Genomic DNA, 14,204 nt, shown 5'->3' on the forward strand with positions numbered 1-14,204 from the left:
GGAGGCACTGGAAAGTAATGATGTAGTATAAAGAGGTTCTAGGAAAAAAAGAGTCCATAACATGGCCATATCTGACACTAGATCAACATTTCAGGCTAGATATCAATTTAGAATAATGAATTTTTAAAAAGCAGAGTTTCTTATTAAAATAAAAGCTCCTTTAAGTACAAACAACCAATAAATACACTTTCAGCTGGAAGAAAAGAGTAAGTATGAGGATAGAACATTCAGGCAACTGAGGTCTTCAGAAACTATCAAACAAAAACCAAAAAACAAAAAAGAGGTAAAGTTAAATTTAGCCCAAAGGAGGAAACATTTAGGAGCCCAGAAAGAAAATACCTAACTCACTTGGTGCTAAAACCAAGGTTAGAACTGAAAATTGAAAGTACAGCACAGGGACTTCCCTAGTGGTACAGTGGTTAAGAATCCACCTGCCAATGCAGGGGACATGGGTTCGAGCCCTGGTCCGGGAAGATCCCACATGCCGCAGAGCAACTAAGCCCGTGCACCCATGCACCACAGCTACTGAAGCCCGCGTGCTCTAGAGCCCGTGCTCCGAAACAAGAGAAGCCACCGCAATGAGAAGCCTGCGCACCACAACAAAGCACGCAGCAACGAAGACCCGAGGGAGGGAGAGAGGGAGAGAAGCACAATCTTGGGTCTGAAAAGCCCTAGTAAGATTATAAAGGGAATTCTATCTGCTTAATAGTAGCAATAAATGACCCTGTGAACTAGTCTGAACATCTATCTAACAGAACATCTATCTAACATAAATCTAAAAGAAAGCTGTGGGTAGTAGTATGGTGTGGGGGGAGTATGCGGGAGGACTGAAAAGGGCAGGTATACTATACAAAAAACAAACGAACAAAAAAACAACTAAGAAAGCTCTCTCTAATAACCAGCCTAATAACTAGCCTAACACAACTTCAGTGAAATTGTTCAGGGATCAAAAATTAGTAGTACTTTCAAGTTTCTTATGCCTTACTTGCCCATTTATTATTATATTGGCAGTTATGACTATTTAACACTGTTAAGGATTGTGCACTTGTTTCTGAAACGGAAGGGTATGCTGAAACTTTGTAATCTGCTTTGCCTTGGGTGTGAAAGGAGAAGAACAGGTGAAAAATAAATAGCTGCAAAGAGCAGATGTATCAAATCCCTGAGACCAAATAAACAGAGGGAGCGCTAGACTGTGAGCAAGAAATATCCTCAAGCATTGAGACAGAGAATCTCCTTTCACCCCAGTTACCCGGGGCCACTTGTAACACACATATAGATCCAGCTACCGACACAGTGCCAAGCAGAAAATATATAAGCTCTACAGCTTAGGAGCTCAGTATCTTGTCAATATTACTGCTTGCCACATCCTAAACAATTCCAATAACCAAGCTCACTTTTGTTCCTGGGAACAAATAGCTACCTTGTATCTCTCATAAGAAATCTGCACCCTGTCTGGTTCTGCTTCCCGGTTCCGAGGTCTTCAAGGCCTACTGCTAAAACTCATTTCCTCCCTTTTCCAAGATGCCAGCCTGAACCTCTACCTAGTACCTGCTACCCACCACCATCCCACTCCCACACCAACCTGGCCAACTCCACCTGTCTGCACACTGTCTTTTGCTACTCTTATCCGCTGAGAGGCTAACTATAGTACCTCCATCCAGATTTCCAGGCCAGTGTTCTGGCCTCTCCATCTAGAAAGAGCTAATCCTGCTTGAGGTAAACCTACCTAGTAGTTGGATATCAAATTCTACCAAGTCACAGATCCATCATGATGAGTACCAATTTACCTAAATTTCAATCACACCATATCAGGTTTTATTCCCTCTTTCTTTTCTGAACAGAAACTCTGAAAACTTTCAGATCTTTCACAACTTACACCAGTTTACCTAGGAACTGCTTCTGCAGCTGTCCTGTTCTCACACAAATCAAGAATCATTACACCTTTCTTTGCCTATCTTCAACCTCTTGACATGACACCACTTTTTAAATACATTAGAAAATGGTATCATACTTAAAATACACTTAATGGAGGAAAATATTCCATGACACAGGAGAGGAGGGGAAAAAAATCACAGATTGGATTACTTATAAATAAAAATTTGAAGGTATTTTCAATTGGCAATATGGAATGAACTGAAGGCACTTCATGCTTTTAACTTTCTTATCTTAAATGCCTTAAAATTTAGATCACCTTATTAAGTGAATAAGACATCATTTTACTTTGCTAACCCCTCATTTACGAGAGATATATGGCAAACTTCAGGCTAATTTCTATAGGAAAATATAAAATATTATGAATGTGAATTTTCACCCTAAATGTGATTTTACGGAATTATAACTATTCAAAACTTGAACCCTTGGAAAAATCTGATCACGAGTACTTACTAATTAAGAAACACAACTGATTATTAGATTTGCTAGTGATCCAACTTTGTTTCTTTTTTAAATTAATTAATTAATTTTGGCGGCATTGGGTCTTCGTTGCTGTGCATGGACTTTCTCTAGTTGCAGCAAGCGGGGGCTTCTCATTGTGGTGTCTTCTCTTGTTGCAAAGACATGGACTCTAGGCTCGTGGGCTTCGGAAGTCATGGCACGCAGGCTCGGTAGTTGTGGCGCACGGGCTTAGTTGCTCCGCGGCATGTGGGGTCTTCCTGGACCAGGGCTCAAACCCGTGTCCCCTGCATTGGCAGATGGATTCTTAACCACTGCACCACCAGGAAAGTCCAATCCAACTTTGAAACAAAAATTTCCTAATATTCCTCTTTCATGCTCAGGATTAGTTTAATTGAAGTAAATCCTGAAATTGAAAGGTGAGCTGCCAGGAGGCAATTTCCAGTTGCCACTACTTATTTGCATGAATCAAGATTTTATCCAAAGAGTGAATCAAAGAAAAGAAATAAATCACTGTATTACAGAAGTACACATATTATCTCTAAACCAAGTATATATTTCTGCCCATTAACTGCCTCATAATTTAAACATGTTGACTTATTATATGTGAGGTGGTAAAAAATAATTTAAACTAAAAAGTTCATAACCTTATCTAAAATTAAGAGAAATCCAATCCTTAAAATCTGCTTACTTTTTCAGAAATAAAAAGTTATATATAGTAACACTTCGTGCCATTTGCTTTCTGTCTTATTCCACTCCAAAATGTAGATCTGTACTTTTGGAATAAGAAATATAAGTATTGTCTTACCATCTTTTTCAAGCTCTCCCCAGTTCTTCCACACGGAAGGCCTCAAATTTCCTTATGATAAGCATTCTTCCACATTTAATAAATGCAGAAACTAAAAACAGTGCTTTAGTTTAAGACAACATTCAAATAAGTCTCTACTAACACTCATTCCACTTAGTTTTTCCTAAACTTACTACCAATAATGAACTTTCTCACAGTATATCAAACTTTGGAAGTTATCTTCCTGTTTCTGCATTGATACAAAATCATCTCATCCCACTGGTCCCTCAAAGACAATATCATGCTTCTAACAAAGGTCAAACATTGAGAATTGTTTTTTCAAGTTGATGCAAGATTTAGGGAAATTTATTTGAAAATGAAAATAATAGCAACCAACATTGGCTGTTCTAAGCACTTTACAAGTATTAACTCATTCAATCCTCCTAACAACCTATAAGGTTGATAGTTTTATCCCATTTATAGATTAAGAAACTGAAGCTCAGTCACAACAGCTAGTAGGTAGAAGAGCCAGGATTTGACCTTAAACTGTCCCAGTTCAGAGCCCAAGCACGCTCTAACTCTCTAGCTGTACCACCTAAATGTTAAGAACCATCACTTAATAGGTATCCAAGTTATTTTGAAACGAAGAAATTAAAGATTTTTCATTTCGTGATGAACCAGATAAAATACCATGTAAATATTTTAAGCTATCGTCTTAAGTCGTAAGAAATAAAGACTTCTGACAGCAAAACCAAGTATGTTAAATTAATATTAAAGAAAAAACTCCCTTTAAGTGATTTTGATAATTTTATTATGAATACATGACCAATAAATTTAAAGTACACATTCATATGACAATATCTGACAAATACCTTTCAAAAATTAACTGCAAATGCACCCAAGTAATCAACCTTTAAAACACATTCTGGGTAGTCAGGTTGAGAGTGTACAAACATCACACTTGACCAAGATAATCTGGCAACTCACCTAACCAGAACACGGCAAAGTCACTGAGAAAAGGCCTCCGAACAATCAAAATAAATACTCCAATGTCCAAGTATTGATACTCACTTTTCTCAAAAGAGGATCTCACAACTAAATAAGGGTCAACTCATTTTTACCCTTATGCAGAATTACAAATTTGATTTCTGGAGGAAAAAATGGCGTAGAAAAATTACCAGTGGGAAGGTGAAGGGGGACACCGATCACAGTGACAAGCACATCCAATAGGGAAGCAGAAAAATGCGTACTTAATAACTTCAAAATGCAAAGAAATCTGATCTACAGTCCTATATACAATCCAACAGCTCCTCACGGCCCACAGTAACTGATGGTCACAAATGATGACCCTAGGTCATCAAAAGATTTAATTATATTCTGCATCCTACTTAAAACAGAAAAGAATACCATATTTAATTTTAGTATGATTTTCACTCAAAGTCGTTTTATAATTTGAAGCTTAGAGGATAAACCCTCAATTACCCAGTAAGCTCAACTAATAAATCAGAAAGAAATTCCTTGGAAAGTTCCAAGTAGCAAAGGTTTCACTGTTTCTAAGTTTAAGAGCACTATGTGTACAAAAGTTACCTGAGAGCAAAAGGGAGACAGGAGAGCACAGAAGTAGAAAGTCTAAGAAAAGAAAGAAGAGCTAGGCGACAGTCTATAAACGTGCTATCCTTAAGGCATTTCCCACAAAACAGTGTGTGGGCAGTAGGTGCCACATCAGCAGTACTCTGTATTTGTCCTGCTCCTAAATCATTTGTTAGTTTCATGAATTATTAATTTCAGTTAATAGTTTGTTGAGATGAAGCAGTACCAACTCTTTCCTCAACTGCAAGAAGTGATAGCGTCCTTCTGATTGCTCTACAAAACCAACACTGGGATTACTCTTACAGAGCACGCATATGCCTTACGGTGGCACACATTTGATTTAAAAAAAAAAAAAGTTCTCTTTTAAACTGCTTTTCATTTTTAAAGGATTCAGGGAGATAGTGCCTAGCCCACACGGAACTTTGTTATCAAAAACATTGTTACACTACTCAACAAAACTCCCTTTCAAACCAGGCTGCAACACATTCTTTCTCTAGCTCCAAACAAAAACTTTAAAGCACATAGTAAATAACATATAAGGCCTTGTACTTTTCTCCCCTTCTAGCGAGGAAGTCTAACTCCAAACAGGAAACTGCTTCTCAAAGGATTCAACGCAGAAATCCTACCAAACGCCAATCCAGTTCTCAGGAAGAGATTTAATATTTAAGTGCCAACACACTTGCCCAGGTAGAAACGGAGTAAATACTCAAGCTTCCCTGCCCTTGAGGCACCCCTTGGAAGTTTTAGCAGGGAAAAAAAATGTTTGCCTTTTCTAACGAACAAACTACAAAATGCTTTAAAAGGCCAATCTATACAAAGGTTCACAGAAGATAAAGAAGTTGAAAGTGCTAGTTTGTCAAGTTTTTCGATCACCCTCCCCCATCCCACCAGGATCGGGGAGGAAAGAAGGGGCTAGGGAAGAAGGAAGGTTCGAGGCTGAGCGGAGCTAGGCGCGGGGCGAGGTGATCGGGCGCCCCCCCCATCCCCTCACCTTTCCCGGGACCAGGTAAAGAGGCAGAGAGGAAAGTACGAGATGGTGCACTTCTCCGCCAGAAGAGCAAGGTGGAAGGCAGGGCGAGGAGGGGCGGCGGGGAGCGAGCCGTGTGGCCGCGCAGGGACCGACCCCCGCCCCCTCCCCGCCGAGATCGAGAAGGGGAACCGTCTCCCCGAATCGGGAGCGTCCTCGAGTCCCTTACCCATGCTGGGGGCTCCCGCGGGGAGCAGCCCGGCGCCCGCCGCTCCTCCTCCGGCTGCTCGCGCGGCCGCTCCGGCGGCAGGAGGCGGGCCCTCCGCTCGGCTCTAGCCCGGCTGAGCTCAGGCGGGGCAAGAAGGCGCCTCCATCCGCCCGCGGCGTTCCCTGGGCAGTCCCGTCCACGCCACCCGTGAGGAACAGGCGGCGGCCGCTCCTCACTCGCGGCGGCTGGCGCACCCTCCCCCGCCCGCCCAGCCGGCGGCTTCCCCACCCCCGATCGCTCCCGCCACGGGGTGGGACCTGCCGGTTCGTCGTGGCCGCCGGCTCCAACCCGGAGCGCCAGCCCAGCCCCGGAGCCCGCCCCCCGCCGCTCCCTCGGCGCCTGCAGTCCTCTAACGCGACGCCAGAGACTGAGGTGGAGACCGGGACAGAGGCCGGGAAGGTGCCGGGAGCTGGGCCGGGAGGAGGAAAATCTCGCGAGAATCCCCGGTCCTCCCTGCCCCGCCCCCGCCGCGTTCCGGCTCACCGCCTGCCCCCGGCGGCTGCCAGGTGCGGTGACGTCATGGCCAGGGGTCGCTCGCCGCCCGCGTCCAGGTGCGCGGAGCGGATGGGGGAGCCGTGCGGCACAGCTGCGACAAGTCCTCCGCCCTGAAGTTCGAAGCTGCTGGGACAGGCGTGTTGTGTGGTTTGTCGCTTCAGATGGATACAAAGAGTTTTTGCTGATAGGCAAATGAGCCTGGGTTGCCCCACTTTGCAGTGTTGCTGCAGCAGGCTTTGGGGAACCTAAAAGAAAAGAGGCCGCGAGAGAGAGATGCAAGAGGACAGAAATAGAGAGAAAAACCGTTTGCTTTCGAACTTTAGAGGTCCAGCTGCAATCAGAACCCGCGGTTTACCTTGCAAAATTCCGCATGAATCAGAAGCATTTCTTAGTTGGAAAAAAATCCTAGGCACAGAGTAAATTCTATTTTACAGGATTAAATTATTGGGTTCCTTTAGTCTCTGTCCGCTGAAGACCACTTTCTAAATCCCTCTTCTCCTTCGAAAGTATAGTTTAAATTGTTACCTGATGGGGAGGGGGGAGCAGGTCGGGATAGTCATGATTTGAGAGATTGCCTGGAATTTTTTTCTAGCCTGAATATGAAAAAGAGCATAGGATTATTGTAATCAGACATGACACTTTCTTAGAGTTAGAAATATATATAATTAATTCAGCCAGGGACTTCCCTGGCGGTCCAGTGGTTAAGACTCTGTGCTTCCATTGCAGGGGGCATGGGTTCCATCCCCGGTAGGGGAACTAATAACCCACAGGCCAAACAGCTCAAAAAAGAAAAAAAAAAGTTCAGCCAACTTTTTTCCTCTACTGTTGAAGCACACCCAGTTCCCGGACAGATGCGTGTGAGAGCAACATTTGTTGGTGCTTTTAAAAGCAATTTTGTCATTTAATTCTCACAAGCATCCAGGCAAACCCGGGTTTCTGAAACTCAGCACAGCCATTTATTTTTTGTGGGACTTTGGATAAATTAACCCTGCCGGATTTCAGTTTCTTGAGTCTGTCGAAAGAAATCTTTATAGTGCAAAGCACAGTGTCTGGCACATAGTAGCAACTTTGTAAATATCCATTTCCACTATCTCCTATAGGCCTGCATTTGCCATCCTTTAATCTTTTATTTCTAAAAAGATTACATAGGGTACCTTTTTAACAAGAATTGTCCATTACAATCAGAGACCAAAAAGGATAAAAGAAAAATATTTAATATGCACACCCAAAAAGATGTACATATTGACTGTGTTGTACTGAAACCATGAAACATATTGTGACTTTTTTCAGTCAACAAATATTTATTATTATGTTAATTGTCCCCTTCTAAGCAAAGAAATAAACAAACCAAAAAAGCTGAAGTCCAGCCCTTACCCTCAAAGATTTTGAATTCTAACCAGGAAATGAGACATGAACAGATAGTTTATTAACAGTATGAGGTAGAGAGAGTCAAATTCCTGAAAATTTAAAGGAAAATTACTATGGGCAAGGCAAGCTTCAGGGGGAAGGTATAAATTGAACTAAAGCGTGGAGGAAGGCAATAATTTCAACCTGGAGGAGTCCTAGAAGTAAGGAGTGAAAGTGGAAATGCAAACGGAATATCCCTGAAACCTGTGTGGCTCCTGCAACCCATAAGAAAGCAAACAATTTAAACTTTGAAAAAATGAGGCTGATGGGAGGCAAAAGAGGATTCATGGAAGGAGATAAAGAAAAATATAAGATATTGGAAGAGAACTAAATACCTTGGTCTCTAGGATCCTAGATATTTTAAGAAGAAAGGCCAATGAATAGAAATGAAGAGAGGGTAAGGAAAACAAACAGAAGGAGGGAAAAGAGAACTCTGGATTTGACAATAAGGTTACCTTTGAAAGTATAACTTCAGAATATATGTGACAGAATGTGTAATATATATAGCTGCATATATTTAGAATATATAGAATAGAAAAGTTAAAAGTTAGTTAAAGGTTTCAGTGACTAAATGAGCGATTAAGAAGTGAGGCCATGGGTTTCCCTGGTGGCGCAATGGTTGAGAGTCCGCCTGCTGATGCAGGGGACACGGGTTCGTGCCCCGGTCCGGGAAGATCCCACAAGCCGCTGAGCAGCTGGGCCCGTGAACCATGGCAGCTGAGCCTGCGCGTCCGGAGCCTGTGCTCCGCAACGGGAGAGACCACAACAGTGAGAGGCCCTCGTACCACAAAAAAAAAAGTGAGGCCACAAGTAGATAAGGTAAACATACTATTTTAACCAAAAGTCAGGTCACATAATCTGAAAAGATAAAGTATCTATCAGTACAATCAGTTATAGCCTAGAAATCTCAGGATCTGTATTATTTCCACCATAAACCATGTATTTTAGAAGTCTGAAAATTAAAATAAGCAAAATCACTTTGCAAATTCAGAGGGCAATACCCCATTGAGGTGACGTTGACATATTGGATCATAAAAGAAATTGGAAAGATCAGGGAATAGGACAATAAGAAAAGATGAGAAAACTGAACTAAAGCTAGGAAGTAATCACAATCCCGGAGTTAATGCTATCTTTCAGAGGTGAAGACAAAGGACATCCCAATGGAAGAATGAAATCTAGAAATGTATTTTTTAAACTTACAAAATGGTATGTGAAACTATGTTCTAAATTTGTGAGTACTGAGCAAATGTTAGCTATTAATGACTCCATGGAGCTTGTTTCATCTTATAAGTCTTACCCCCTCAATGAGGCCTTTAAAGTGTGGCACTATGTTTTATACATTTTTATGTAACTAGCACATTGCTCAGCTCAAAACACTGCTTTCCTCAGTAGTAACTATTAGTTGGATGATAAAAAAGATGGTGAGATGATAATCTCATCATATATTTAGATTTAACCTCAAATTCCTTTCAGCTAAAAACAAATTACCTTTCCTTTTAGTCTTTATTTCCTTTATCTTATAATGAATTAGGATTTATTTATCCATCTATCCTCACCCTTCTTTGTATTCTAAGACAAATGAACTAATACCATTCTTTTTTTCTCTTCTTTTTTTTTTTTGGCCATGCCATGCAGCTTGTGGGATCTTAGTTCCCTGACCAGGGATCGAACCCAGGCCCTTGGCAGTGAGACTGCTGACTCCTAACCACTGGACCACCAGGGAAGTCCTGAACTAATACCATTCTAATGACTCACTTTCTTTTTTTTTTCTGCTGAATATTGATCTGGTATGAAAGAGAATATTACAATTTCTGTGAGAATGACATAATTTCCACCAATCTAATTCATTCTAGACTGCCATCATGTCTTCCTAATGTTTTCTTAGGAATTTATCAGAAGATATCTATATTGAAAAAACCATCTACCTTCTTTCCTTCTGGTGAAAGCTATTCTAACCAGGAAGATTATTCTAAAGAAAATTAAATATTAACTTGATTGTGTTATTTTTAAAACACCGATTTAGCTCAAATCTTAGAGGCAACTAATTCTTTTCTTTATTCTCAGTTCCACAGAGCTAGATTTCCTAGCCAGCATTCTTATTGTTATTTTGTTTTGCCTTGGCTAGTTTACTGTATACTTAAGCACAAATTACATCAATGTATAACCTGAATTTTTAAAAATCATTCTTTAGAAAATAATTGAAGGAAATAATACTCTCAAACACATGCCTATACTGTGAGGTTAGTGAAGCTAGAAAATGTCCCTGCTCAAACTGGACCCATCAGCTTCTAACAAACTCCTGCTACTCTGTTAGCAATTTGGGGCATGTGCTCAAACATATGGTCTCTCTAAGTACTTTTCATTATTGCAAATAAGAAAAAATTTAGTTAAAAACATGATGAGGGACTTCCCTGGTGGCAGTGGTTAAGAATCCGCCTGCCAGTGCAGGGGACATGGGTTCAAGCCCTGGTCCAGGAAGACCTCACATGCCGTGTAGCAACTAAGCCCATACACCACAACTACTGAGCCCGCCCTCTAGAGCCCGTGAGCCACAACTACTGAGCCCGTCTGCCACAACTACTGAAGCCCACGTGCCTAGAGCCTGTGCTCGGCAACAAGAGAAGCCACTGCAATGAGAAGCCCGCGCCCCGCAACGAAGAGTAGCCCCTGCTCGCCGCAACTAGAAAAAGCCCGCGCGAAGCAACAAAGACCCAATGCAGCCAAAAATTAATTACTTAATTAATTTTAAAAATAGGCACTATTACCAATAAATAAATAAATAATAAAAACATGATGAGCGTATCCAAATGAATCACTACTTTGCAAACTGAAAGGACCTTTCAAATAATGTTATTTGTACTTTATTCGGATGGTAGTGTCATTACAGAGCTGGTGGTTGGTAGGTAAGCCGTAGAGCCTTGTTCTAAGTCCTCAAAGAGAGTCTCTTTCAAGAAGCATTACTTTTTCAAAATGTTAAAGCTAGTCTCCTTTGAAGGGTCAGATATTTTAAGCAATTCCAAATGACAAATACATTTGCATTTTTCAAATATCAGGCGATTCAATTATATACACAATATCATGTGAAGAATTTCTGGCTGTGAGTACATATTTATTCAACTCAACGGACATTTACTGACCACCCATTATAGATCAGCACCTGCTCTGTCATAAATATAGAGATAGAAAATATAGGGACTTCCCTGGTGGGCCAGTGGGTAAGAATCCATGCTCCCAATGCAGGGGGCCCAGGTTTGATCCCTGGTGGGGAAACTAGATCCCACATGCATGCCGCAACTAAGAGCCTGCATACTGCAACCAAAAAAATTTTTTTAAATTAAAGAAAACATGCTGCAGCGAAGATCCCACATGCAGCAACTAAGACCCACTGCAGCCTAAATAAATAAATACTTTAAAAAAAGAAAATATCGTCCCTGCTTTTTTTTTTTTACACGTAGGTTGCTTCCATATCTTTTTTAAATTTAATTTTATTTATTTTTTATACAGCAGGTTCTTATTAGTTATCTATTTTATACATATTAGTGTATATATGTCAATCGCAATCTCCCAGTTCATCCCACCACCCCCATCCCACAATAGTCCCTGCTCTTAAAAGAGCAAGTATTGGGGAGCTTTAGGGGGTACATTGGAGTTGCTCCATAAGGACAAAGAAGTGTATTTAGACAGCGAGAACAACAGGCAGGTATACTATTGAAAGCCTGGGATACCTTTGGCGGGGGGGCAGGCTGGGAGAACCATAGTCAAACACAGAGAGTTCATGTGTTTTGGAAATGATTTGAGGTCTTATCCTAGAAGTTATAGGTAGTTAATGAAGGATTTTAAGTAGGCAATTGCTTTGCTCTTTCAGCCACAGGAAAAAATTCACATGTCTCAAAAAATTAGGTACAAAAAATTTGGTTCTATAAGCATGGATTAAGCCCCACTACCCTCAACCAATTAATAAATATGTTTTTCACTAATATTAAAAAAAAACATTTAAACTAACATAATAGACAAGACACTATGTATGCTGGGCACTGTGAAAACAGCAGCTCTGCCTTTAAGGACTGTGATTTCCAGCTAAGAGATGCTTAACTGTTTTGAACTTACATTTATTTAAATAAAATTGGCCTTTTTTGCAGACATGGCACAAATGAATAAACTGGGTACATTCTCGTTTTAGTATGAATTTAGTAATGAATTAGTATTCTTATTTAGATCTCTTTGCAAATTTTAAACAATAAATGCAAATAACTTGTTTCCCCCAAATAAGAAGATATTTATACGTATCACAAGTTACTGTACCACAAGTTTCAAAAAAGAGTAGATTTTTGAAAACAGAGATATTAGTGATCTATGTTTTCTTCACTTGTGAGCTTTTATAAATGACAAAGAATGAATTATTATTATTTTTTTAAATAACCCAAAGGAACATCCAGAAGAAGACTCCATCTGTAATCATTATCCCTTGGGCAATACCATTTCTGTGTCTGCCTAATGTGACACTAAAAGGCACTCATCAAACTGTTATATGTCTATGCTTCTGCTTATCTAACCATGAATTGTTTCTGAAACAAGAAGTGGAAACTTTATTTCAAATCCCTACTTAACTTCCTTAAGGGCACAGATGGCAACGAGGGTTATGTCCCATCTGAGACTGGAGTGTTTAAACTGCCTGCTTTGACATTCTTTTTTTTTTTTGGTGGTACGCGGGCTTCTCACTGTTGTGGCCTCTCCCGTCGTTGCGGAGCACAGGTTCCGGACGCGCAGGCTCAGTGGCCATGGCTCACGGGCCCAGCCGCTCCGCAGCATGTGGGATCTGCCCGGACCAGGGCACGAACCCGTGTCCCCTGCATCGGCAGGCGGACTCTCAACCACTGCGCCACCAGGGAAGCCCTCTGACATTCTTTTGAAACCCACGATTAAATACCTGCCAAAGCAAAAGACGTTCATCTCTGCATATTCCTGAGAATTCACATACCGTTCTGCCGGTTTCTGAGCCACGTCACCACTCCCACAACTGCACCACAGGCTGTATGTGGCTCCTAAGGAGATCTCCTCCATCTCCTGGTCAGCCCACTCCTCCTCACCCAGCATTTGCCTTTTCTCACATCTGCTTAAAAATCTGAGGGTAAATTCCAGTGACACATACTACACCTCAACCTCCTTACTCCTGAGGCTTATATCAATACCTCCAGTTTATAAGCAGGGAACCAGAGTCTTTCTAAATGATCTCCTGCTCACCATGCCTACCTTCTTCATTCTAGAATTGATGCTTTAACAGGACTCTGTCCCCTTCTTTTCTCTCAACAGTCATATCTCTGATGTGCCCTCTCATAATTTTATATTTGAGCTACCTTTTCTTTACCCTTAATTTCCTAGACGAAATCCCCCTCCCTTTTCACTCTTCCTTCCCCACCCTATCTTATACCATATCTCTCTTAACACTGACCTTTGATTGCCAATCCAGTTTGTCCGGTCTAGTAAACTCTACATACGTAGCCTTTCTGATCTCCTAACCCTCCCTGGCCACCAAATACCTTTTCACAGAGTAATCTTAGACCTTATTGAGACCTTATTGTTACAGTTTTAAGGTAACAAAGTTTTTACACATTAATAGCACGTAATCTCAACGTATTCCTTAAAATAAATCAGTGAGCTAGGTGATGCTATTTCTTGTTTTGCAATATTAGCAACAAAAGTAGCATTAATAACAGCTAACAGCATCTGACCATTTTTAAGTCTCGGGCACTGACCTACCTACACACTTCATATCCCTCACCTCGTACGGTCCTCACTACAATGCTATGAATCATGGTATTATCATCCCCATTTTAAAGAGCAGGAAACTGAGACCAGTAATTACCTTGCCTAAGATCACATAACTATTAAATGGCAGAGCCTATGCTTGAATGCAGAGCTAACTCCACAGCTAATGTTTCAGTTTATCTCAAGTCAATTTGCTCCTTAAGCCATAATTTCTTTTTTTGCTTAAAGAGAGAATATAAAGGAATATATAAAGGATATAAAGGAATCCTTCTTCCATGGTTTGTTATAAAGATCAACCAGGAAAGGGCCTGGGACAGAGTAGGCACTTGATGCTAATCTCTTTTCCCATCTTTATGCATTCATTGAGGACCTACTCTGTGCTGGGAGGTATACAAGGTGCTTGTGTAGATGGGTGTAGAGAAGTGATAAAGGAGACGTGGGCCCTACCCTCATGGAACTTGTGGTCTAAGGGAAGAAGTTGCATTTCCCAAGTACACAATGTAAATCATCTATATTATTTCTCACGTGCCACC

At 41.1% G+C, this 14,204-nt stretch overlaps 1 protein-coding gene across 1 annotated transcript in view; it reads right to left on the reverse strand.

The window, feature by feature from the left end:
• CD2AP (CD2 associated protein) overlaps nucleotides 1-6,342 on the reverse strand; it is a 105,126-nt gene extending 98,784 nt beyond the window's left edge. The window contains exon 1 of the mRNA XM_060021692.1: nucleotides 5,965-6,342. Coding sequence (XP_059877675.1) covers nucleotides 5,965-5,968 — 4 coding nt within the window. The 5' untranslated portion in view covers nucleotides 5,969-6,342. The remainder of the gene's footprint in view (nucleotides 1-5,964) is intronic.
• Nucleotides 6,343-14,204: the final 7,862 nt, after the last annotated feature.

Source organism: Delphinus delphis, chromosome 10 (assembly GCF_949987515.2).
Source record: "Delphinus delphis chromosome 10, mDelDel1.2, whole genome shotgun sequence".
Classification (NCBI taxonomy): Eukaryota; Metazoa; Chordata; class Mammalia; order Artiodactyla; family Delphinidae; genus Delphinus; species Delphinus delphis.